The sequence below is a fragment of the Simochromis diagramma genome, unplaced genomic scaffold (assembly GCF_900408965.1).
Source record: "Simochromis diagramma unplaced genomic scaffold, fSimDia1.1 OVJJ01000344.1, whole genome shotgun sequence".
In the NCBI taxonomy this organism is placed as follows: Eukaryota; Metazoa; Chordata; class Actinopteri; order Cichliformes; family Cichlidae; genus Simochromis; species Simochromis diagramma.
In genome coordinates, this window is record NW_024387375.1 from 6958910 (window position 1) to 6984982 (window position 26073).

Consider the following 26073-nt stretch of genomic DNA (forward strand, 5'->3'; position numbering starts at 1 on the left):
TTATTTGGGTTAAACTTTGTCTAATATTAAAATGTCTTTGACACATGTAAGTGTGACATATATATATAAAAAAAATTCAAGAAGGGGGGCACTGTTTTTTTTTGTTTTTTTTTAAACATTTTGTTATTCCTGACTATTTTCACTGGTTGAAGGATGAAACTTAAGAACGGATTTAGTCTCTTCATTAAGACTATTTTGAATATTCTGTAGTTAATTAAAGATGAAAAGAATGCAGTACATACAAAGGAATAATAAAAGACCCACAGCACTATAAATGGACAGCTAGATGGACAACATATTTGGATAGATGTGTTTTCAACCACAAGGAGGCAGTTTAGCTCCACTGTAGAGAAAAATGGACGACGGGGTTTCCTATTGCGATAATATACAAGGTCTCTGCAGAATTCACAGCCCTCTGTCGTTATATGTAATGTATGAGGGGCAATTTACAGCATAATATTTACTCCTTAAAGGAGTAATGGCACGAACTCATCACTAGTAGTACTACAACAGCTGCTGGTATAATAAGAATAAATATTTTATTTTTCTTTTCATTGGAATAATAATAATAATTAATTAAAAAGACTACTAATTTATATGGTAGTGAGTGCTGCCTTCAGATACTTCCTCTAATCGGCGATTAAAGAAACATAAACATAATTATGTAACACAATGCACTTATTTCAGTGATAAAAAATATGTTAAATACCGCATTCATAACCATGACGGAACTAACTTACATTCACAATGAATCAGACACGTCTCAGTGCTATTTTGATTCAGTTTTGATTTAGTTAAGAATTACCCTTTTTTTTTTCTTTAAAATTTGTCCTGCATTCATAACCCAGAGCAGTTAGCTAAAAGTAGTGTTGTTAAAAAGCCCTAGTTATTTACTTTCGCTGTTTGTTCCGGCTTCTTCTTGGCATTCTTATGACATAGCTTACTTGTGTAGTTTACGGGCGGGCCTGAAGGCATCACGTTGCTATGGTAACTCAACGCTGAAACCTGAGGGAGAAGTACATTCAGCGTCTAGCTGAGATAAAACGGAGCCACGTGTCTAATCCAGCAAAAGCTGTCTAAAACGGACAAACACGCAATGGAGAAACTTGAAGACATCGAAAGTTTTCTGAAGAATGTTGATGAAATAAGTGAGTAATGGTAGAAGTATAGTTTGCTAATGCTAGTAGCTAACACAAAGTTATTCTCTTGTACCCATTTTGCTAAGTTAATTAGCTGTAAACGCTAGAAAACTATTGTGTTCAATAAATTTTGAGCTCAAAACACAAATGTAGTGTATACTTCTGTGCTACTGGGAACTTTGTTGGTTTGAAGGTGTAGATTGTTGAGCTATTTCTTTACTTTTAGCCCTATTTCAAATGCCAAAGTAAAGCCTCTTGGAAAAGATCTCTCTATTTCTTTGAATTCTTTTCAGGTCAGCTTGTGGAGGACTTAAGGTCTTCTGATGCTGAAGCCCAACAAAAAGCAATGGAAAAAGCTGATTGCTACATCACTTCCTTGGCAGAGCCCTGCAGAACCAAAATCAACAAGATGACAGTCAACACAAACCCACCGCCACTCCCTCCTTCCATAGTAAAGACATGCACGCAGTCAACAGCATGTGTCTTAGTCTGCAACTCCTTGTATCTTTCTCTGTCTCTCATCCACTCTCTGACCCTCAGGCAGGAACACTACAGACACTACAAACAGCTTCTTGTTGTGTTATCCACCTTGTTCTCTCTTGTTCTTTAAGAAAAAGAACACGGTGTACATTAAGCAGTGAGTAGGATTTGACCTCTTTGCGACTGTTATTGTTTTTTAAATTGTTTTTTTCTTCTTTTACAGACTCCACAGACTGAAACTCCAGGTGAGCCACAATGAAAATAAATGTCTCTGTCAGTTGCAGTGATTGAAAGCACACTGATACTGTGCCCAATAATGAAATATTTCAACCAAAGAAGCAAGAACTAGTATCCATTTTTCAAAGATAAATTAATAAAGAACATAAATGATTTATTCCTCCCATGAACTACCATGCATTAGAGGATATGAATGACTCGAAATCAGTGATGTGCTTTGAGTTGATTTGTCTAGAGGCCCTTTAGTCAAGGAGCCTTGTTAACTGTTTAGCTCACCAAGGCCTTGCATTACATCATCAGTTTTACTGCTTAAACATATGCAAATAGGAGAAATCTCTAGGCTAGTGTACAGTATTTTTATATACTGAGAAGCGCTGTGATGACATCCCACTGAACCCAGCACCCTGAATGTGATATTCCATTTAAAACAGCTTTTCAGCCGGCACTTCTTTTCAAGTCGCCCAGGGGTAAAACTCATTAACAGTTAAGCTTCAAATGTGTAAAAAAACTCACAGCTCTGTGTGTGAATCTTCTAATATTGAAATTAACACACCATACACTGAATTCATGATGAGTAAGAAAAATAATCTTGTGCTCGGGGCTGAGAAAGCAAAACAGATTTTAAATTTCTCTGGGTCTTATTTTTAGAGAATATCTAGCTTTGTGTGAACCCTCTTTGCATTATAAACACACACTCTGCACACTGTCTGGATCTGTGTAGTTACTAATAATGACTTTCTAACACGACTGTAGTTTAAAAATAACAGAGCTTCTCAGACAGCGTTGGTTTGATTTTGTTTATTTAAATGGTGTGCAAACTCTCTTCATACTGTGCTTGTTAAAAATGGCATTTTTTGACTATTTCCTCCTTTGTAGTACTCATGCTTAAGATTATTTTTTTTATTTCTGTTTTGATCAGAGAATTTCATGAAGATTATGGAGATGGATGCAGAAGAAAGGAGAGTTCGGAAAGCCGCAAATGTGAAAAAGGCTATCGGTTTGTGAAACTTAGCTACCAAACCCTCAGAGGTCTGAGTCATCATCAGTAACAATTTGAAACCTAATTCGAACTCCAAGCAATCAAAATATATGTATTTTTATTGTTTGTGTGTCTTTGCAGTTTGCATTTCTCCAAAATACAGGATTAGGGTTATCACCTGTGATGAATCAGACTTCAGAGGGTTCACCTGTTGTAGATGAGCATTTCTCTATAGTCATTGCTCTGCTGAGCTGACAGTGTTTCCTTTTTAAATGTAACTGCTTGTATCCATCCCTGCAGCGTTCAAGGACAAAGGGAATGAAGCTTATGCTCAAGAAGACTATGAAACTGCTGTAAAGTATTACAGCGATGGTTTGGCTGAAATCAAAGATATGCAGCCACTGTACACAAACAGAGCTCAAGTAAATATCTTCAATCTATGCTTTACAATGAAAACACAGACTTCCCTTTTTTCTCAGGGGAAACAGAGCAGAGATGCTTTTGTGTGTTTATGTGGACACAGAGTGCATTAGGCATCTGTGAAACAGAACTTTAGAGATTTTAAATTTAGAATCTTTGTTACCATCTGCAGTGAAATTGTAAAATCATTATGTTCCCTTTCAAAATGTCCTGTCTAATGTTTACATCTGTGTAGGCCTATATTAAACTGGGAAAGTACAATGAGGCCGTCAGTGACTGTGAATGGGCCCTAAAGGTAAGGTCTGCCGCATGTGTTATACTGAAATCTAGTGAGCTCACCAGCAGTTTAGAAATATTCTCTAAAGAAACTGGGATGTTTGAAAAACTGGTTTAATTTGGTAATATCCTCAGAATAATGTTTTCTTTATGCTTCTCCAGAATGTCAAAGACACAATTTTTGGGTGGGAGATGTGCTCTGTAAACTGTTCATGCAATTTTCTCCAGTGCAGTGTGTCTGAAAGTCAGGTTGAATATTTATTTCTTACTGTGCAAGTGTGCTGGAGTCATTAAACGACCATTATGTAGATGAAGAGGTTTATTAAGTAATCCCATGATTATTTCATTTCTGCCAGTGTAATGAGAGGTGCATAAAGGCTTATCTACACATGGGTAAAGCATATCTGGGATTGAAGAAATATAACGAGGTGAGTAAGAATACCTCTCATTACAGTTGTACTCCTGAAGTAGAAAGATAATAAGAATTCTCAAGAAATTATAAATATGTTTCTGATTAAGATAATGTGGACTCACAGTAATCATCTGTAAATCTAATTTCAAATTATTTCAATTTATTTATTCCAAAATAGGATTATATCTAACACAGATAACCAGTAAAGCAAGATTTATTGTATGAATCACATTAAAGTGCACTGTAGCTTTTTGCTGTATACCAGCTCTGCTGAGAGTCTAGAATCTTCTGGAGTCTTTAGTACATGATTGAAACACATTATATAGAAAGTGATGCAGAACATTTTTCCTTTTTTAGGCAAGAGGCTGTTTTGAAAAGATAGAAGAAATTCAACCTGGGAAGGAAAAAATAGTGAAAGGTAAAGAACTATTTCCCATGGACTATGCTAGGAAAAGGTCCATTAATGAAAATCACCATCTTTGGTCATGTATCATCCAGAACTGTTTTAAGATGGGTACAGCACACGTTTACGTTTTTCTTTGAAAAACATCCACAATATTTTGGTTTTTTTAATACTTTGCTTAATTATTCTGTGAAAAGAGTCATATGTTTTCCTAACAATATAAAGCCATCATACTCCTCAAAAACATGACAGTTAGAGGAAGAATGCATCCGTTCATTTTCTTCCACTTGTCAGGGTAGCACCCTGTGACAGCTGGGAGTCTATCTCGGTCTATCACAGGACTAACACATAGAGACAGACAACCATTCACACTCACATTCACACCTATGGCCAATTTAGAATCACCAGTTAACCTACTGTAACATCCATGCCTTTGGTCTGTGGGAGGAAGCCAGATTACCTGGAGAGAATTCACACAGAGGGAGAGAACATGCTAACTCTACACAGAAAGGCATCAGCTGGATTGTGGATTTGAATTCAGGACCTTCCTGCTGTGAGGTGACAGTACTTAAAACGGCCCCGCTGTGCCATCCTTGATTAAAAAAAAAAAAAAAATACATTTAAGTGATGAAATATCCATCCACATGAAATATTAATCAGGTGATTAAAGGGTTAAGCAGTATTTTTTAGCATACAGGACTCTTTGTTCTCAGTCTGATGGTAAGATGGCAAAATGCTTACCAGGCCAAAAGAGTAGAGTTGTATGTAAAAGAATAGAAAGGGTTTAAAAACTTGTGATTTGAACTGTATGAGTCAGTATGAGTCCTTTCTTGGGGCCCTACTTTTACACACGTTATTGGAAGTCCCTGCCCCTAACACATATGGTATGTGCACAATGACTGAGGCAGGAAGAGCAGCAGTGAGACATCCTCATGTCTTATCCTGTCAGTGACAAAAGATTAGACACTGCTTAGATCAGAAATAGTTTGAAAAGGAGGAGCTTGAGTGGAGGTGGGTTGCAGTGTGACTTCCTGAGGCAAATTGACTTTAGGCTAACTAAAGCAACTTAAGTAGTGGGACCTGTACCAGATTTGATGATCAGATTCATATAATGGTACCAGCTGAGACCTAAGCTGATGTGACCTGGGATTATGTGGCCTGACCTGGTTTATCTGAACTAGCACTGTGCTCTATTTTGTTTTATTCCCAGATAGAACCTAACCTTCCTGCACTTTGTTACTTTAATGCATATGATGCATCAAGTTCAGTGTTTTACACTGATTTTGCTATTTTCTTATTTGGGCTATTAGGTCATATGTGATGTACCAATACATTTCTTATACATTGGCAAGTGACCTCTTTCTATTTGAGTGAATATTAATAGCAGGTGGTGGGTGTGGTAGTCATGCCAGGTTGACAGATGCACCACAGGAGACTCTTCTCAGATAGGGGCAGCTGCACTTACTGCTATGGAATAACTTACTTTCTCTTCTTGCTTCTCCATTCTCTTTTGTTCTCCTTTGCAGAATACCTGACCCAGGTTGATTTGGGAAAGGAGAAAGAGACTCAGGAGATAAAGGCAAGGGAAGAGTTTGACAAGGGGAAGAGGAAGGCCACAACAGTGGTGGAGCTGTTGGAGAAGCTGTCAAAACCCGGTCAGATTGCCCTCTACTACTGCGGAGGATTGGAGATTCTATCACAAGCACTTACTGACTGTGAGTGTTCAAACAATTGTGTTTCTCCTTTAATCACTGTTTTCAGTTTTTTCTTGGTAGACTGCGTCTCCGGTGCACCTATTTGTTGGTTTTATGACAAAAAACAAACAAACAAACAAACAAACAAAAAACGGATTTCAGGCTAGATTGGATAAGAAGACTTGAAGCAGAAAAAGAGATTACAATAATATGCTCTAAAAGCTAGTGCTAATTACAAAAATGCTTTTTAAAGTTTTGCAGGATTACTTCATGGTAGGTTAAATGTTTACCATCCATGAAGTCCTGCACCATTAGTATTTGGTACCAGTGACAGTGGAGCAAGTGTGTAAATGGTGGCTGATGTCCATTAAGTATCAGCTTCGCAATGTAAAATGAAAGACGTGCCAGACATTGTTCTTTAGTTTATTTAATAATGATCAGTGCATTAATATCAATCCAGATTCCATATTGGCACAGGGCATGTGTCCAAATGCATTTCCACTTTTATTTTAAATCAAATATTTTCTTAAATTATTGAATTTAAAGCTATTTAAATAGACATGTCTAATCAAGATATTGGTTAATTAAAAAAATAATTCATTAATTTTAAGTACTGTGTATTCCTTTTTCATCCTGCTTGTAGAGTGATGCAGTTTTGTTCTTGAATCTATAAATAAACAATGAATTGCTTCATTAAAAACACCGTTACAGTATGTTTAAAAATTAAGTATTTTTTTCGACAGGCCTCGTAACGTTCTGTACTTTTAGATTTTGACGGTACAGTCATCAGAGGTTTGCTTTCTTTGAAAAACTACATCTACCTCGGTTGCTGCTGTGTTTGTGTTATGTGTGTTTATTTTTTTTGTCAGGATGCTGGCTCAGTTAAAATAGAAGAGAATTAATCATAGCAGTGCTGAAATCCTCTATATTTAGTCACGAAAAAGAAAGTTTTCAGGACCTCTGTGCAGTCCTGTAACTTGCAAAAAGCTTGATAGCTACATCCGAGAGCATTACTAGCATGTTAAATGTTAAATTTCATGACAGTAAAATTAGAAAAATTTTACTGTCTGGAAGGGTTACCACGAGAAAACCTCATCTCAATCAACGAAAGCAACCTGCAAGCTATTGAATTATTGGTTTTTCACAGGACTGCCCAGTCTGCAGAGTCTTGTGAAAACGTTATTTTTCTTATAACTCTACATATAAAGCAACAGTACTTTTGTTAGAAACTGAAAAATGTTCCTGTTTATTGTCCCTCAACAGTGAAATGATATATCCACCTTTACATGTGAAACTGTTATTCAATAAATAATTTTCAGGCTTTTGTGCAGTGCCACTTCTGTGAAAATCTTTCATTTCTTCTTCACTGGTTCTTTGCATTTCCTTATATAAAAATCCTGGAATTGCCACTCTGAAATTTTCTTTAGCGTCTAGTACAGACAGAAGTTCTTTTTTTTCCTTTTTGTTTTACTGTGCCTGGTGGAGCAGCTTTAGTGCAATATTTAACAAAGCATCCGTGATAGAACTTGTCCATTTACTAAGCTCAGCAGCATTATTTCACTCTGTCCTGTCGGTCACTACTGAATGTTGGAACTTCTCCATTGACACACTAGATTTGTGACAGTCTGGCCCCGGGCACTCTCCATGGACATGGGCCTCAAAATGACATGTTTATATACATTTCAGTGCAAGAAGTGAGCTGTTGAAAAGAAACCTATCTAATTCCTTTTGCTTGGTGGTAGCACAGAGCTTGTTTCTCAAGGTTTTAGATAGGCAGGAACACACTCTTATGGGCCTGATTTCTTCTTGGGTGAAGTAGGGAATTGGGCGGCCAACCACTATTTCACCCCATGCTCCTGTTTGACAATGATACACTCAGGCTGAAAAATAACTGATATGTTTACCAAGTCCTCTGCAGTCTGAAAAGGGGCCACTGTGGACAGGGAGCAATTGAACTTCACTGGGTGATTCACCCTTCCTATTTGAGCTGGTGATATTTTTGTGAATGTTTTTGACCTGCCAAATAACTTTGAAAGTCCATGCTACTAATGTAACTCTTTTTAGTTATTGCCACAAGGCAAAAATGGCAGTTTTTTTTATTCAATAGCAGCACTGTAACAGCATAACTCGCCAAGGTCAGTGGCTCCATCTGAAGTTTGTTTTTTTGTCTACTTATACTTTAAACATGTGGCAATGACGTGGTAATGAGCTGCATCGAGTGTTCTGCTACCTGCATTGTAAATTTTCAGGTATTTTGACTGCAGGGGCAAGGGCTGATGAAACTAATAATGTTTAAAGTTCACCACTCAGCAAACCACAAGAAGGTAAAGCACATCAAAATGAAATGGTAACTCTCTCTACTTCTTCTTCTTTCTTTTTTTGTTAACTTGTATGACTGTTTGTAACATAGGATGTTATGTTGCCCTGGGTATTGTCTGCCAAATGGCAAACATCTCTCATCAAATTTCACTTTTTTCTTCATTTAGAAGAATAAAAGTGTCATGTCAAATGATATAATGCCTGTCTTACAGTGCCATTCAACAGAAAAGGGCAAAACTTACATAACTTACGACTGAAAGGATCTCAGCAGGGCTGACATTACAAGCTTTCTCCCCTAAAAGTACTCCTTCACTGCTCTGCTTTACTTCGTCTTCTTTGGTATTAGATAATAAACTGTTTCTTACTTTGCCTTAGTCTCTTAACATGTTTTATGTATTTTTCATTCCTGCCCTTGACTGTAAATCAGCCAGTGAAAAAGGTGCGTCTGCAAAATCTCTAAGCTGCCTGATGATGTTCCACTGCTTTCCGTCTTCTTACACCATATATTGTTCTCTTCAAACAGGTACAGGGCAGACCCTTTTCAGGCTGAACAATGGCTTTAGTATCATCGCCAGCAATGTCACGGTGAGAAGGTAAGGAGACCAGAGGGAGAGGTAGCAGTCAGCTCTCAGTGGAGCTTTGACAGATGGACTTAGAGGCAGGGGCATACAGAGACAATGATGGCATAAACTCGAGAGATCATTCACCGCCCCCTCTCCCTCCTCAGCTGTTTCTATGATAGCCCAGAGAAGAAAAGATGATCACACTAGAGATTGAGATGAGTGCTGAAATAAGCAATGGCCCCTGTTCTGTCCCAGAAAGAGGGTGTGTTTTTGTACAAGATACAAATTATGACTCCCTCGTGTCAGATCAGTAAGGTTATTATTAACTTGTCACATGCTTTCAATGTAGTCCGTTGTTATCCTTTTTCAAGCTGGGACACAGTGTCCAGGAAGCAGAGGGTGCAAAGAAACTGCAGTCTGAGCTTGATGGAAATACTCAGTAAGGCTGCTGGTGTGAGCCAGATAAATCACCTAACACCTATGTGAGCCATGAAGCAGGGAAAGCCAGTGTCATTGTGGCCTGTCCTAATCACAAATTGAAGGGGCACTCTGAGTTTGGGTGCTCTTGGTCATTTCTGAGAGTTAAAGATAAGCAGGAAAAAAGGTCTAGAGTGCTTCAAAGTTACATTTTATGCTAAATATAGTATTTTTATTTCAAGGTGTCTTTCAAGCTCTTCACTTTTACATACATAGCTGAATCTAAAAAATGAATGAATATTATTTTTGTGAGTGCCTTTTTAAAAAAATAAACACTGTTCTGCAGTAGGGTTGTTTCATATAAAATTATCAGCTATGTTGTCTTTGGCAACCGGGTTTTATGTTTACTGACATACTCACATTGCTTGTATAATTTCTCTGCAGTTGCCTGTTGGAGAAAACAAATCATCCAGAGAGTCGTGAGCTGTGTGTGTCTGTTTTTAAAATATGGAGGAGAGTTTGTTGTGGAAATGGTATGTCGACAACTGAGGTACACTTCAGTGTCTGTCCATGTATCAGTTTACTGTCACCGATTTAGAAGGAAGTAGAGAGTAAAATAAGAAAACAATACTGTTGACCTCTAAATTGGTATTGTGGTCTTTATGCACATCTTGTCAGTATTTTGTTGATACATGGAATGTCTAGCATTTTGTGCAAACCTTGATCATTTTTACACACTGTGTATCTGTAATATAAATACCTTGATTATCAACACAGGATTAATAATACAATGCTAAATTCATTAAAACTAGGTTGTTGTTTACTGGGAACTGACAATGGGACCACTGTGTCTAGTATATCTGTCTCTTTATTCTTCTTTGTTTTTCCACTGCTTTCAGATGAAAACCAGAAGCTGTTGATGACATGTCCGGTCGCCACACAGTCCATTGTTCATTTGGCTTCATCGGAGCATGATGAAGTGGCGAAAGAATGTCTGGCACTGCTGTCGGTGTACTCAGAGATACCACGTGGCAGACATTTGGCCATTGAGAGCCTTGATTTGAACATGTAAGATATTACTTTATGTTGTCGGGAGATTCCACTAGCGATGACTCAGTTGGAGTGAAGATTCAGTTATTGTCCACCATAGTCAATCGCTTTGCAGGGACAGGGAATTATATATTATATAGACAGAAACAGTAATGCTCTTTTACCTCCTCCCTGCAGTGGAGGGACTTTAGTCTAGCCTCGGGTAATATGTTTGTTATTGTCACTCCAGGTGCGACATAATTTTAATGATATTTCAAGAACTTTTGTTCTGTCATTGCTCTGTTAACTCTGAGCAGCCCAAACAATTTGTTTTGCTACCCGTATACCTGCGGCTGAGCAGATTTTCAGAAAATGTAAAAAGAGTGATTTTTATTGTCAAAGTATTTCTGGCATTATTATCCCAGTTGTTGGTCCCAGGCTAAATGCCATCATTATGTGGGAACAAAATATTAATTTAATTTAGTAATATCTTCTCCCTCTCTCTTTGTTTATCTGCCTTTGCTCTTATCTGAATGTAAAGGTTAGTGAGGAACCTCATGGTGTGCGTCTCAAAGCCAAAGAAGCAGCAGGAGAACACAGCGGTCAACATTCTGCAGAACTTTGCAACAGAAAGCCGGTATGATTCATTACTAACCCAACAAAATACTCAAGTCATGATCACTTCACGCAGTCTTTACAAACTAATAAAACAGAAACAAGGCCTGGGGACACTCCTGTTTGCCTAGCACAGATCTACCTGTATCAGCAGAAGTCTAGAGAGAAATAATAATGTGTTATCCAAGCCTTAATTACTACACTCATTAAAGCCAAGGCTGCTCTGCTTCTGATCGACTTCAACTTAAAGATGCTATTTTAGTGTAGTATACATATAAGCAGTATAGATATCATACAGCATTCTTAACCTTTAGTATTGAATTAAAGGGAAAATGACTGTGCAGTGCAGATACAAAGCTCACAGCAAATCCATCCGACTTTTACTGCCTTTGATGTGGATGAGTGACAGTCTTCAGAGACATGACAGTCAGTGCTGTTTGACCACTAAATTGAATTGTCCTGTATCTCTTGTATGACTTGGACATTTTGTGCATTTGGGGAGTATTTACAATTGGTGAGGCTCTAGGGTTCGAAGATAAGTCACTGGACTCAACTGTTCAGCTTGGAAAGAGGTCCCCTCCTTTGAGGTTATACACAGTTTTCGTTTCTTGAAGTTCTTGATTTGCTTTCTTCTGTCATGCATGGCTGTGTATAACTTAACCTGACATCATTCTCTCACCTTTGACTTTATTCCCATTGTAAAAACAGCACACAGGATATTGTCAATTTGCTACTTCAGTGTGACAGTAGAAGACCTTCTGTCATTTTCCATATTTATACTCAGACAAATCCTGTTTTGCATTTGTAGCAGACATGTTTTTTTAATATATATATATATATATATATATATATGTATATATGTATATATATATATATATATGTGTGTATATATATGTATGTGTATATATATATGTATGTGTATATATACTGTATGTATGTGTATATGATATGTATGTGTATATATATGTATACTGGTATATATAGGTGTAATAGGTGTGTGTAGATATATATAGATTATTTCTTATGTATGTAGTGTATCTGTGCTGTGTATATGTGTATGTGTGTATATATATGTGTAAATCTATATGTGGGGTATCTGTCTATGGAGGTGTAGATGATATGTATATGTGTAGTGTATATATACTGTATATGTTATGATATATGTGTGTGATATATGGTGTTATTTGTCTGTGTGATTGTGTTTCAGGTGTTCTGTGTATCTGTGTCATGTGTCCGGTATGTGTGATATCTGTCTAGTGTATCTGTATGTGTATATTAGATATGTTCTGCTATGTCTGTGTATCTGTCTGTGTATCTTATATGTGTACTTTGTGTCATGCTATATTGATCTGTGTCTGTGTATCTCTCTATCTGGAGTTTCTTTTTCTCTTGCCGGGTTTGTCTTCCGTTGAGCCTGTTTTGACCGCTCCATCCTTCTTCCAGTTACAACAATACTGGTAATATATGCAAATACTGGTTCATTTTATATGCAGTTTGTGTGCATGTGGAAAAAGTACTCAAGTGTTTCCTGTATTTTTCAGAAAAATGTCAACACGTCCAATCAACATAAACTTCCGTCACTGATATCAGGTCTCGGCTGTCTGGCTAGAGATGACGTCATTCGTCACAAGCTTGCTCATGATCCTGATTGTTGGAAGGCCTTTCTGGTTGCTGTTGTTAGTAATGGTTACACACTTGTCTCTTTCTTTAGAAAAGTGCAAATTGCTATTCATTGTGTTGACGTCATATGCCAAAGAAATTAAATGTCTTCTATAGTGTTGTCACAATGAGACAGAAAAGATGTCTGCTTATTATTTAGTGGAGGGTTTTATTCTCTCTCCACACAGAGGACATGCATTGCATCTGAATACAGAGAGATCCTCTACCCTTTACTTGGCTTGATTATGAACCTTTCAACCGTCACCTCCCCTGTCGTCCAGGTAAGTTCTCAGGTTCTCTGACTTTTTTCCTGACAACTTGAGGAACAATATTCCTACTACAAAATTCATTAATAGTAATAAAATAAAATTGATAGATTAGACCATATCAAAAAAAAAAAAGAATAAAAGCCAATGGGAAAGGAAGCAGAAAGAGCAATTATTTGTTGTGACACCTATTTAAAGGTGAATTGAATGTGAAAATTGGATTATCCACTTTTCCATCTGTGGCTGTTTGAAGGAGCTTTCTGTTTCACTCTGCGACTCCTGTGTGGATCTCCTGAGGCATAACGACGAGGGAATCATAACTGTGAGTAAAGCTTATGCTCCAGCACTCTGAAGACTTTAACCTTAACAAAGAACATAGATTGATCAGGCATAACATTATGACCACGGACGTGTGAAGTGTACAGCACTCATTATTTCTTCATCATGGCTCCTTTTAGTGAGTGGGATATATCAGCTATTATCGTCAAGGTTGATGTTTTAGAAGCTGGAAAAATGAGTAAGCGTAAGGATTTGAGTGAGTTTGACAAAAGCCAAGTTGTGGCTTGATGACTGCATCACAGCATCTCTAAAAGTATCGATCAAAAGGTCTAACTAAGGATCACTGGTGAACAGGTGACAGAGTCAAGCATGGCTAAGGCTCAATAGTGCATGTGGGGAGCAAAGGCTAGCCCATGTGGTTCAGCTCAACAGACAAGCTACTGTTACTGAACAGGTTAATGCTGGTTCTGATAGAAAGGTGTCAGAATACACAGTGCATCACATTTTGTTGCAGCAGACCAGTCAGGGTGCCCATGCTGACTCATGCCCATCGCCAAAGCTCTGACATTGGGCTTGTGAGCATCAGAACGGGACCTCGGAGCAGTGGAAGAAGGTGACCTGGTCTGATGCATCATGTTTTTTCTTTTACATCACGTGGTAGATGGCTGGGTGCACTTACCTTGGGAACACCCAGCACCAGGATGCACTATGGGAAAAAAGCAAGCACTGTGATACTTTGGACAATATTCTGCTGGGAGACCTTTGGTCCAGCCATCCATGCAGGTGTTATGTTGTCATGCACCACCTTTATTATTACTATTATTGTGTTGCTATTTTGTATATTTACTTATGATTAGCTTTGCTGAGAGGATCTGTAATGAGCATGTATGTTCCAATTATACGTTGGAAACGACAGTTAACATTTGCTTTAAAGCATGAGAAAGTTGAAAGTTGTCTTTATGGTAAAATATTAAGTAAAAATTTCTTCAAAACACCCTTCAAAGTTTTTAAAGATGCATTATTCACATTATTGTCAGTAGTGGCTTTAGACCAAGCTGACTGCAGCCTGAAACCCAGTTTGGTCCTAATTTGTTGTTAAGAATAACCTCCTTTGTGTCGGCAAACAAAGAGAAAAGAAGGAACAATTTTTTTCATCACTTTTGTTTTATTTTGTCTACTGCACACCCACATATTGTGTAGTTTGTATCTTCAAAATATTAAACTGTGCTTTCAAAATCCTGGATAATACAGTGCAATTTAGACATTTTAACCTGCAATGAGTTTCCAGTTTGTAATAGCCTTATTTTTATTATTTTCTGAAAACACCCTTTTTCTTCAAATGTTTTTTTCTGCTAGTTTTCCTTGCCCCATAGCAGTTTTTTGATAATCTGCTATCCAAATTCTCTGCTTTGTTTTTCAAGCTTCTACTTTTTTCAGTCTTGTATTATTTCATTTTCTAATGCCAGAATTCTTCATTGTTCTCCAGAGAGCCACAGGTGTGCTAAGCACTGTCCTACCCCAGTCCTCACAAGCCGTTCAGCATGTTATCCAAAGGGAAATGGTCAAAACCATGTGCAGGCTCCTGAAGGTGGTAACTGAACACTAATCTACTGCTCAAATGCCACCATAGTTATCTGCTTCTTCTTGTTGAAAGATGTCATTGTATAACACATATTCATTTCATAGTAGCGCATGCAACTACTTGGCCTGAATTCGTTGCTTATTTGTGAGCTTGGTTATTTGTCTTGTGCATTCATGTTTTGTATCATGTATCATCAAAGCAACACAAAATGCAACAAAGCCAGAGACCCAAATTTTATCTATACATACATATTTGCCTTTTTTTTCATTTTTTCTTCATATTTCACGTGACCTCTGACTGTCACCATAAATTTAATGTTTATCCACATTCATTCTGCTGGTTTTAATGTCATTGTTATTTTTGTGCTTGCCTACCCAGGGAGCCGGGCAGACTGCCACTAAGTATGCCATTAAGACTTTGACAGTGTGCACTGCTGCCAGTCACTTGGCACGGGAGAAGCTGGTGAACTCTGATAAAAGTGAGGAATGATTGACGTGTTGGTTTTAACAAGCTCCTTCATTAGTCCATGAATAAAATTTGAGTGCTGACCTAATATTCAAATAAAGTGTGTGCATGTGTGTGTTGATTCACATATGAGGACAGTAAATACTACAGCCACTGATTTTTAAAAAAATTCTTTAGGTGTTTTTAAATATATTTAATATACATCCTAATTGCCTTTCATTTACTATTTCACACAGAATTGTCTATAATACGTCTTTTGCTGAGCTCCAGCTGTGACGAGATGGTCTCAGGAAATGCAGCCCTGTGCTTGGCCCACTGCCTTGATTTGGAGGGAGTTGCCAGTGACCTGCTGGGCACTGATATTGTGCTGTTGCTGCTGCAGCACGCTGCAGGAGATGCTAAGAGGACAGCTGTGCAGCAAAATGCAGCAATAGCTCTTGGGAAGTTGTGTCGATGTGAACCCAGGTACCCTCTCACCCTACTCGATAAAGCCACGTAAACAATAGAACCAAGTCGCTCACCACGTATTGCTTTGAAGCTGATGCCATGTTGCTCCCGGACATTACACGCTTCCTAGGTGGCATTTTAATATATTTACTAGCAGGTCTTATGTCAACCAGCCATATTCACTCTCATTGATAGTCACTCTAGTCACGTATATCAAAGTTTATTAGTAATAGTTTAGTCAATATAGTTTATAAATGACCTAACTTTTAACCCCGTTAAATTGGTTTTCATGGATGCCTGGATGTTAAACGTAATTGTTACACCTGGTAGAGCAGTAACCCTGATCATTTTATTACAGATGAAAGGATTTAGACAGTTTTTAACTCTCAGTGATGCCGCACTGATCGTGTGACAGCGGAGTTTGGGCCCAGGCACGGCTAATGACGTCAGACTTAAAGACCGGATTAAGACTCGACTGTACGCTGTGTTCGTGTTTTCCTGCAAAACAATAAGTTCCATTGGAGCAGCCCTTCAACGCCTCTCTCTGTCTCTCGCTAGCAAAGTTGACCCAGACAACAAAGTAAAGCCAGTTTTCGGCTACGAGCCCAACACGGAACCCGATGCATTAGCCAGAGGTCCCTTTACTACGGTTCAGAGCTGCGGACCTGTTTTATATACCCGCGGAATAGTTTTCTATACGAGATCGCTGCAAAAAGTGCAGCCTTACCTAATGTCCACCTACTGTTACTGATTTATATTAAGATTTAAAAATCTAGTTGGTATTGGTATGGTGAGTAGCCTTCAGTAATAGTAATAAATCACACAGCAATAGTACATTCATGTAGTTGTAAAAAACATGATAATATATTAAGTAATCCAAAGTTTTCAGAGTAACATTGAGTAACGTAACAGAATACGTTACAAAATACATTTTGGGGCATGTATTCTGTAATCTGTAGTGAATACGTTTTAAGGGTAACCTTCCCAACACTGAGCATTGATAGTAGAGGTAAGAGATATAGCCTAAATATTATATCACAATATTTCAAGAAATTCATGAAAAGTATATTTTTGATGATACAGAAAAAAATAATGGCTCCGTTACTGATGCTTGCAGCTTGCAGGCAGTAGCATTTATTTCAGTGTAAGTAAATAAATCCTTCTTTTCCTGCTGTAATGATGAGGCACAGCCTAATTTGAAGTGCAAATCTACTGAAACAAACCCAGCAACAGCAACATTATAGTGTAATAGTAGTGTCACAGCATTATATCCAGCGGCACAGCAAAAGTTAAACGTAAGCAAAAAAGTAGCCTACGTAGTGTTTTCACTGAAAATTTCGGTAAAAATATAACATGGCTATTTAACACTTCAGTTTAAAAATAACTAAAATGACTTAACTTTATAACTTTTTGGAAGCCTGTGATAACACTGAAAAATATTTTCTACTTTGGATTTTTTTTTTTTCATCTTTGAATGACCTTTAAACCAGCAGCTTAAAGCACTACTTTTGCAAAGAAATCATAAAATTTAGCTATCAATTATTTAATGAGTTTAACGAGCTCTTTTTGGAGTACCATTATTTGAGGATTTTATAAATATTTGGGAAAAATTAATGTTTTTTAACAGCCTGTAAAATAAATGAGAAGAAAGCCCTTCTAAGGATCTAGAACATGTTAAGTTAAATATTGTTTCTCTGACTCTCACTGAAGAGTGAAATTTGAGTATGAACATCCATCTACTCATAAATCCACGAGGATATAAATAAAAAGTGATCACGTTCTTAGTTAAGCAGTGATGTGCTGCTGTGGGCCATCATCCACTATAGAACCTCTGCGATTATGCAAGTACAACTGGAATAGTACACTTTATAATAGGAGTCGGCAGCGACAACGTGTCTCTTTATTCCTAGAAAGACTAAAATATTCCTCCAGGCTGAAGCACTTGCGTGCGACTGTGTTGAGGATGTGTTAGTTTTCAGTTCCTGAGCTCACACGAGTGTAGTTATAATTGAATGCCAACCAGCTGAATATATTACTGCTACTTTCTTTTGCAAAAAATCCCCCAAAACTTTTTCTTCTTTTCCAGACACATGAGCAAACTTCGAGAACTACACGGCCTTGAGATTCTGCACTCGTGTGTAAAGCTCATCTCATGAACCCCTGACCACGCATTTTGTAATATCCTTCCTTGACCCCAGTCTTGTTTTCTCCTGTATTCTGTTTTAGGCGTTGATACTTGCTTACCTTTGGGTAAAAGTGAAAGTAAATGAAAATGAAGACGTGCCAGTCCTGGTTGTTTATTAGTCTTCCTATTTATTAAATTTCATTTAAGATTATATTGATTTGCTATTACAGAAAACCAAGTCTGACTAGAGATTCATTAAATATTTGCTGTATTTCATTTGGATTTGAGTCTCCTCCGTTCTCCTTGTATTTAAACACTGAACAGTGTTTAAATACACTGTTCAGTGTATTAGAACAGTGTATTTAAACACTGAACAGCTACAATATTCTGTGCTTATTTTTCATGGAGGTATTTCATGTATGAATCACCACATAAGTGCACCCAGTTATACCTTGTTTATCTGTATCTTATATGATTTGAATGCCATTATTTTATAACATCAAATATCTGCTTCTTGTACAGTTGAATAAGCTGTATTGTATTGTTGTATTTTCAAGGATTGATATTGACCAGACAAGGCAACATTAACATGGTGATGGTATTTCTATTGGGAAATTGATTAGAAAAGTGAAATATTAACATGTTTATACTTCTTGAGACCTTTAGATACAGTTTCTGGTTTTTTTTTTCTTTTTTACATTAACATGTAGCATTTTCAGTACAACTAATTGTATTGTTGCCCTATAGTCAGAGTTTCTGATACATATTGTTTAAAATTCCTTATTGAATTCGTTCATCTTCTAACCCATGACCATGTAGTTGTGACTGTAAAGAGGGAGGATTACTGTGAAATCGAATCCACGTATAAATGAACTTCAGAGGACAAAAGCTCCCTGCATGGGATGGCACCATCTGCTAGTAACTGCAAACAGCTGATACCTTCTGCTCAGGTGGATTAAACAGTAATAAGAGCATTTAATCAGCGGGACTGATAAATCGCAAACAAGACAGAACAGAAATGAAAATGCTTCACTGTTTTATACTAGGACTCTTTCTGCTTCCAGGTATGTACTCACAGTTGTGTTTATTTTCTCAGTAAAGTAACTTAACTTAATGGTGAGCCCTGTATACTGCAGAATAATCAATTAATTGGCCAATTTAATAAATTATTTCTATCTTAGATAGAATATGTTTGTTTTTTGCAGTTTGCAGCTATATATAAACTGCATACAGTACACATATATGAGCTGTAAAGTTGTAATACTTAAAATACAATATACTGCTTAAAATGTAAAAAATATTAAAGCAATTTTAAAAAATACAGAAATGATTATTTATTTGTTCATCAGAAGAAAATACCAAAATAAAAACAACAAAGAGTAGTCTGCAGAGTAGAGTAAAGATGCCGAAAATAATAAAATAAAATAGCAGCTCTTTGAATAAATTAAAAGAATTTTCCTCACATTTATATTTAATTGTGTGTCATGCCTGGTAGATGGATAGATACATAAATGATATTCTGACTCTTACATTTTAATTTTAAAGTAATTACCTAAATCAGAGGAATACATTCATAAGTTAAGGCGTATTACATTCATAAGACTACTTTGTTTAGCTTTATGATAATTTTTTAATATAATCAATATTAATTGATTTATCTTTCACATCCATTCTATGTCTGACCTGTATGTGTTATCCTGTATTTAAATATACGATGTTATGGTATAGGTTTTTTTTTTTTTTTTTGCTGTTTCCTCAGTTTGCCGTAGAGTAATAACTCACAATATTAATGTGCAAAGATTAATTCAGTTTGTAAACTGGCTGATATCAGTGCTGCAATTATCAGTGTAAACATCAACCTCAGACATTTTGTATCTTATGCATACATGTACTATAGCAGCAAGGCTCTTTTTCTAACACTATTTTAAACTTCTCAAAATCACCAGCAAGGACAAGTTATATGAGGGCAAGACAACCTCTCCAATAACTAAAACAGTGATGCTGATTTAAAATGTTTTAACCTCACTCGGTCACTCGGTCTTATTTTGACTACCAGGTGTTTGTACTAATGTGATTTTAAGACTTCAATAGTACTAAACAGTAACACATTTATTTTATTTATTTATTCATTTTTGTGCTATTTTTCATGCTAGGTTTAAGAAACAGAGCCTCTAGGGAGGACATTTGAGTGACATGTTTTGCTTTTGTCTTCGTAGTCAGGGCAGAAAAAGAAGATTTCCAAGGTTACTTCACAGAGCAAACAAAAGGCACAACTGTCACAAAAGATCTGCTTCTGAAAAATGAAAACACAACTGGTCATGGCACAGAAGCAATACCTACAGAGAAGACGCATCAACATACCGCAATGGCATTGACTGCCAAGTTTCCAGAGGCGGTCTTGCTTGACACCAGACTGACAAAACCTTATAAGAAAAGTCTAATCACAAAGGCGTCAGTTTTAATTTCCCTACCAAGCTCAAAGCATTTTGTCTCCAGAAATGGGAATAGCTCTCTCATATTAAAGAGAGAGCCGTCGGCTATGAGGATTGACACTGAATCAGAAAAACTATTGATCTCTAATTATGAAAAGATCTCATCATCTTCTGCGCAATCTGCAATAGAATCAATGATGAATGACACCTCTGACCCAGAGGGCAATTTGACTGCAGATGCAGTGAAAGCCCCTCCTTGGTTTCACACTCTTCTTGATTACAGGAATCAAAGAAACACTAACTCTGTTAAGGTCACATCTGCTGATGGATCCCTGAGACCTCCAGTGCTATCTGCATCTCATTCTCGTGTAATTGATAACCTGGATGCAGCACGTAATGACAGCAGTGACAAACAGTCTCAAGGCAAGGACACCACAAACCCGGGAAGAGACCTGTATGGCTTGGGCACAGTGCAATCCATCTTTCAGAATGCTACAGCAGAAGATTCACCGAGAGGAAGCACAATAACAAACTTGTGTTTGACCTGCCTGAAAGATCAAAGGCCAAGCTCCACCGGGAAAGCTGCACTGTCAACTCATGGCTCCCCTGACAACAATAAACTTACAGCCTCATTAACCAGTTTATATCAACAGTCAGCTCGAGTGCAAGAAGAAATGTTAAACAGAGACGTCAGTCATGCAAACCTCACCAAACATTCCAGTTTCAGCGAGGGAGGAAGTTTACCTTACGATCAGACTTTCCTTTCTTTTTCCTTCAGTAACACTCAGAGTCATACTCAAAGCGTTTTGAATGATTCCCCAAACATTTTTTTTTCATCAGCTCCAGAAGTGGTTGCGTTTCACACACGACCTCTTGCTGAGGTGTCGTCAGAAACAAAAGAAGACACCAAGAAGCAATTGAGGCATACCTATCCTAGTGAAGCTTCTGTCAAAGAGAGACCCGTCTCAACATCTACAACATTTTCTCACTCATCAAAATCCTTTTATATTGCAAGGAAACCAGTAGAAAGTGGAGAAAAAGAGCTGTATGAAAAAAAAGTAAGCACTGGGGTCCCGCAGTCAGACCTGATATATTTCAGTAAGAATAACAAAACAGCTTCCCACAGTGTCTCAACAAACTTAAAAAGTTTCATTCAAAGACAGTCTTTGGACATCAGCAGTGGGCCGGTAAGCAATATGCCTGTTATTAGTTCAGCTCCCCACAGCAGTCACATAAGTGTTCTTACAGAGGGTAGTGATCACAGCACTGCATCTCATCCAGCAGTAAGAATGAGCTCGATTGAAGCTCACAGTGCAGCAACACCCTTCAGCGGGAGTAGGCCAACCGCTTTGCCAGTCAAAAATCCTGAGTCTCACTTTCAGACAGGAAGAGTGGATTCTTTGATCTCTCTTCTGAGACTCCAAACACCAGCTAAACCAAGCTTTCAGACCAAAGGACCCATACTGACATTATTACCAAAGGATTCTGCCATAAAGCTTGCATCTGCAACCACAAAGACACACTTGACAGATAAACAAGATCCTCTGACATTTAACGCTGTACACAGCATTGTTAAACATTCTTCTGTTGATCCCCCAGGGCCAATGAATAAACCAGTTATAAGAGAACCACAAACTACAACCACTGCAACAACAGAAGTTTTGCCCAGGAAGTTGTTTCTCTCAGAGTTGAGTCAGGACTTTGGTGATGACATGCCCGTGTTGACACTACCAACACTATCAAGCAAATCTCTTTCTGAGAAACTGACAATAAGTAAATTTTCAGGGACTCAGTCTAAACTCATCCAGGTAGGAACTTATGATGTAGCTAGAGGGAAGAATGTAGCATCAACTCATCAGTCTTATTCAACATATAGTGGGGATTTAATCAGAGAGTCACTAAGAGATAATGATGCAAAATCAAGAGATGAAAATGAACAGGTGTTGTATGCAGTTGTAGAAAATGGGAACAAGACAGAAAACGATGAGGAGATGAACGCAATAATAAAGTTGCAGGAAGGAGAGAAAAACAGGAAAGACACAACTTTGAACTATCAAAGAGAAAAATTTAAAGAGAGCAGAGAAGAAGAACAAGAAAGAATAATCAATACCGGAGCTAAGACAAATAAAAATGTAGACAGGGAAGGGGAAGAAATGGCAGCGCAAACCGCCAACATGAGTAGGGAAAAAGGTGGAATGACCAATGGAAAGGAGGGTGTAACCTTGAGACAAAACCTGGATCAAAGCAAAGGGCAAATCAGTGATGAAGAAGGAGCTGAAAGAGACAGTGTGACTAAAATATATGAAGAGAATTTCCTAAAAGTTGCAGCTGAAAAGCAGAGTGAGTCTTTAAAAAGGGAAGAAGCAGAGAATAGAAGTGAGAAAACGCCAGAGGGGAAAGAAGACAATAAATGTGTTGGGGAAACTGGGAAAAAGGACATGACAAATGTTCCCTTTGGACCCCCTACTAATTCGAAAGAATTTAACAGAGATAAAGAACACGTTGTTGAGAACCTGTCTCCCTGCCCCAGTTTGATTAAACAGCTGGGAACCACTGAGAACAAGGGCATTCATCTGGGAGAAAATGCTACAGCAATTGTGGAAATCACAAATAAATCATTTACCTATAAAGTGACAAAAAATCACAGAACAACAAGTCAGAGCCCAAACCAATCGAAAACAACATCTCTTCCCAAAGAGCCATACACACAGATTAGATCTCATCTCTCTCCCCCCAAGGACGTTTTTCCAAAACATGAAGTTACGTCATCACTCGCTAAAGAAAGTGCCCGGAACGAAGTTGTTGAAACTACATTTGGACATCACACTTTAAAGTTTGGGGACATATTAAAGCCATCGGTTTCCCCAAACAGCAGTGCAGCTAAATTCACTCACCCTTTACTAAAGACTATCAGCAATATGTTGTCACTCACCACCCATCGATTGACAACCGCAGCTGGATTCCCGAGAGCTGAGCCCCACTTTACAGTAAATAGTTCTACTCCCAATATATCAATTATTTACGACATCCCAAATCAGACGCATAAATTTAGTGCTTCAGTTTCAAAGGCCAATTCAATTTTACATACCGCAAATGAGAGCGAGCAAGCAGAATACATTATAGCATCAGTGAATCCCGGTCCACACCAGAAGATGTATAATCACTCATCTACTAGGCCACCCACGGCCACAGCCTTGTCATCCGAGGCCCACATCTCCATAGGCCAGTTGCAGCCTCGCCAAGCGCAGCCTGTCCCTCAGATCAGCGAGTCCTCCTCCTCCCCCTCTTTTGACATGACTTCAGGCCAGCCATGCTCATTTAAACTGTCAGAGCAGACAGCCCATCCAGATGCTCTGCATACCTCTGTTGATGGTAACGAGCAGAGATCTGTGCATACCCTAACGGCATCATCGAGTCCTAAAGCGGAAAACGATCAATTTCCCCATACCAACATGTCACCGCTGCTAAATCTCAGCCTGTTTGGAGGTGACATTTTACCTGGCACCTATAGGCTGACAGGTCTAACCGGATCAGCGGTTAGCCCTGTCTTACTAAACTTACTTAGGGCCAATTCCAACACTCAACATGCGAATGGTGAAAGTGACCGTGTCAAGTCTTTGTTAGGGACTGCTGATGAGACAAATCAAATCAAGGAGAATGATAATGCACGAACAATGGTGACCTTGAAAGTGAAACATTTAGAGCTGGTCACAGAGCAAATATCAGAGATGAGACTTGAAAAGAACAGTTTACCTTTTATTACACCAATGACCGGCAGCAATAAAGATAACATAGATGAACTTAACTCTTTGTCTATAATGCAGGCTGATAAATCAGCAATGAAAATGATTCATGAGAATGACCGGATCAGTGTAAATGGCGAAAATGGAGCAAACAGCACAGTGACAGTTCCCATCAAGTCTGTCATGCTTGCGGTTCATGCTGGGCCCAGGACTGAGCAGGCTATGGACGACAATTTTGTGTATGATTTTGGAACACCTGCCTTTAGCACACATGCCCCATCTGGCACCTCTCCAGATGTTGAGTCAGAAGGTTGGCCTGAAATGCCTAAAATACAGCATGATGATGTGACTAAAATGTCTGTTTCTGATGTGAAGCATCATGCAGAAAAAACACCCGGAAAGCAAAACAATTCAGTGAGCAACAGTGCTCTCCCTGCTGCACATATTACTTTCAGAAATGATATCATTATCCTCAGTAAATCCACACACCAGACTGACGACCAGCTAATTACTTCTTCCTTTCAAATGATAACAGCAGTAACTGATGATTCCGTGTCCCTGGCTCCAACTCCTACCATAGGTGGTGTTACTGTGTCCAAAGAAGATCACGAATCACTGCTGATGGCTAGTGAGAGTGTGCCAGTTGTGGAAAAGTCATCTCGCGCTGCTGCTGAGCACATAGAGCACTCGAATCGTCATACTGAGTCTTTGTCATTGATAGGGCCTCCCATAACTCCTACTACTGGCAAACCCACCCCTGCTGTGAAAAGACAACACACAACAGAAACACACAGTGCCGAGCTGCCTGAGGATAAAATTTCTGTACGGACTATTGAACAGAGTCAGCATGCTGCTCCTGCTGTATTTGCAATAACACATAATATTAATGACCCAGAGAAGGACATCCAAAGAGACTTGCTGCAGACATCCCACAGAGCTGAAGGTTTGCATGGTCCAACATCTACCATGCTTAGAAAAATGGAATATTCATTAATTAAAGACATCAAAACAGCTCTGACTACAAAGAGTGCTTTTGAAGCCAAACAATCTCTACTTGAGAAAATTTCTGCAGCATATACGCAGGACAGAACAGAGCAGCCTGACAGGCAGACCTCGCATGAAAAGACTTCAATAAGTCAATTGATATCTGGATTTATGGCAGATTCTGCACCAACTACAAGGATCTCGCCCACAGACATTATTAATAAAAGCAGCTGTAGGACTATCGGCTGTGCTCGGTCAACCAAGACGACTGAAACAACAACTGGACCAGGTGAAATTGATCATAGTCAGAAAATGTATAAAACACAGGGTGCAGTCACAGAAAGAGATCATTTCAGAGACGAGGACACTGCTGGCGCAAAACCAGAAAATGGCAATTGCAGCTCTGACTGTCTTGTAGCTGGAAAGGCTACACCGCAGGCCGCTGACCTTGAATATGCAACGCTTTCAGCATTCATCAGTATCGGTGAATCCGATCGCGGCGTTGATGAAACGATGTCAGAAAAGGCCAGGAGTGTGGCAGCTAAAGCTGTTCATTTGGAGAGGCACTGGACACCTGAGAGGCCCCACTTTGTAAGGAAAACAACACAAAGACGCTTTCACAGAGAGACCTCGAAGGCTCAGGAGGCTCCTGCTAAAGAGGTCACTTTATCTGAACCTGAAGCAGCTCTTCTGCAGACCAAAATAAAGGCTACTGAGCTGACGGTGCTCTCTGAAAAAAACACAAAAACACAATTAAACCAAGGAGCAGGCAACGTCGAGGTACTTGAAGCGCAAAATGCCACCAGGTTAGTGAGTGCCGCGGCTAAAGAAGAGTCTGGGCGCAGCCTGTTACTGCCAGAGTCTGAGTCAGAGCTGCCAAAGCTGAAGCGAAGGGGAAGGACCTCATCACATCTGTATCTCTCTGGGTAATGCTACTATTTATAATTAGTTAACACATACTGGAGATTTTGAATGATTAAAATATTGACTAGAAATGATCCCATGACTTTTACGTTTTTTTTCTTCCTAATTTGTGAAAAGAAGTCAGGAACCACAGTTGGCAAACAGACTATGATGCCATTTTATTTATTTATTTATTTATTTCTGC

At 38.4% G+C, this 26073-nt stretch overlaps 3 protein-coding genes across 3 annotated transcripts; all 3 read left to right on the forward strand.

Annotated features, from left to right (window-relative positions):
* The first annotated feature begins 959 nt into the window (after positions 1-959).
* Positions 960-12440, forward strand: LOC120719763 (tetratricopeptide repeat protein 12-like). Its single transcript, XM_040009227.1, has 14 exons — positions 960-1148; positions 1433-1590; positions 1843-1864; positions 2776-2853; positions 3136-3257; positions 3491-3550; positions 3888-3959; positions 4301-4361; positions 5873-6061; positions 8883-8952; positions 9784-9872; positions 10239-10407; positions 10910-11007; positions 12381-12440. The coding sequence occupies exons 1-14, from the start codon at positions 1097-1099 to the stop codon at positions 12404-12406; spliced, it is 1266 nt and encodes a 421-aa protein (XP_039865161.1). The 5' UTR covers positions 960-1096; the 3' UTR covers positions 12407-12440.
* Positions 12441-12529: 89 nt separating this feature from the next.
* LOC120719764 (tetratricopeptide repeat protein 12-like) lies at positions 12530-18107 on the forward strand. Its single transcript, XM_040009228.1, has 7 exons — positions 12530-12659; positions 12831-12923; positions 13162-13230; positions 14674-14778; positions 15148-15247; positions 15471-15699; positions 17768-18107. The coding sequence occupies exons 2-7, from the start codon at positions 12888-12890 to the stop codon at positions 17835-17837; spliced, it is 609 nt and encodes a 202-aa protein (XP_039865162.1). The 5' UTR covers positions 12530-12659; positions 12831-12887; the 3' UTR covers positions 17838-18107.
* Positions 18108-18767: 660 nt separating this feature from the next.
* Positions 18768-25895, forward strand: LOC120719964. The gene is made up of 5 exons (XM_040009522.1): positions 18768-18870; positions 20023-22835; positions 24063-24291; positions 24562-24924; positions 25144-25895. Exons 1-5 carry the CDS (start codon positions 18825-18827, stop codon positions 25893-25895), a joined length of 4203 nt encoding a protein of 1400 aa, XP_039865456.1. The 5' UTR covers positions 18768-18824.
* Positions 25896-26073: the final 178 nt, after the last annotated feature.

What these genes read in the sequence shown, in the direction of transcription:
- LOC120719763 (XM_040009227.1), top strand. Translation starts at nt 1,097, where the DNA reads ATGGAGAAACTTGAAGACATCGAAAGTTTTCTGAAGAATGTTGATGAA. An exon ending in ACTGTGAATGGGCCCTAAAG is followed by an intron (nt 3,551 to 3,887) that starts GTAAGGTCTGCC and finishes CATTTCTGCCAG; the next exon opens with TGTAATGAGAGGTGCATAAA. An exon ending in CTTTGCAACAGAAAGCCGGT is followed by an intron (nt 11,008 to 12,380) that starts ATGATTCATTAC and finishes TCTCTTGCCGGG; the next exon opens with TTTGTCTTCCGTTGAGCCTG.
- LOC120719764 (XM_040009228.1), top strand. Translation starts at nt 12,888, where the DNA reads ATGAACCTTTCAACCGTCACCTCCCCTGTCGTCCAG. An exon ending in ACGACGAGGGAATCATAACT is followed by an intron (nt 13,231 to 14,673) that starts GTGAGTAAAGCT and finishes ATTGTTCTCCAG; the next exon opens with AGAGCCACAGGTGTGCTAAG. An exon ending in TGTGCAGGCTCCTGAAGGTG is followed by an intron (nt 14,779 to 15,147) that starts GTAACTGAACAC and finishes TTGCCTACCCAG; the next exon opens with GGAGCCGGGCAGACTGCCAC.
- LOC120719964 (XM_040009522.1), top strand. Translation starts at nt 18,825, where the DNA reads ATGAAAATGCTTCACTGTTTTATACTAGGACTCTTTCTGCTTCCAG. An exon ending in GAGAAAATGCTACAGCAATT is followed by an intron (nt 22,836 to 24,062) that starts GTGGAAATCACA and finishes TCTATAATGCAG; the next exon opens with GCTGATAAATCAGCAATGAA. An exon ending in GACATCCCACAGAGCTGAAG is followed by an intron (nt 24,925 to 25,143) that starts GTTTGCATGGTC and finishes GATTTATGGCAG; the next exon opens with ATTCTGCACCAACTACAAGG.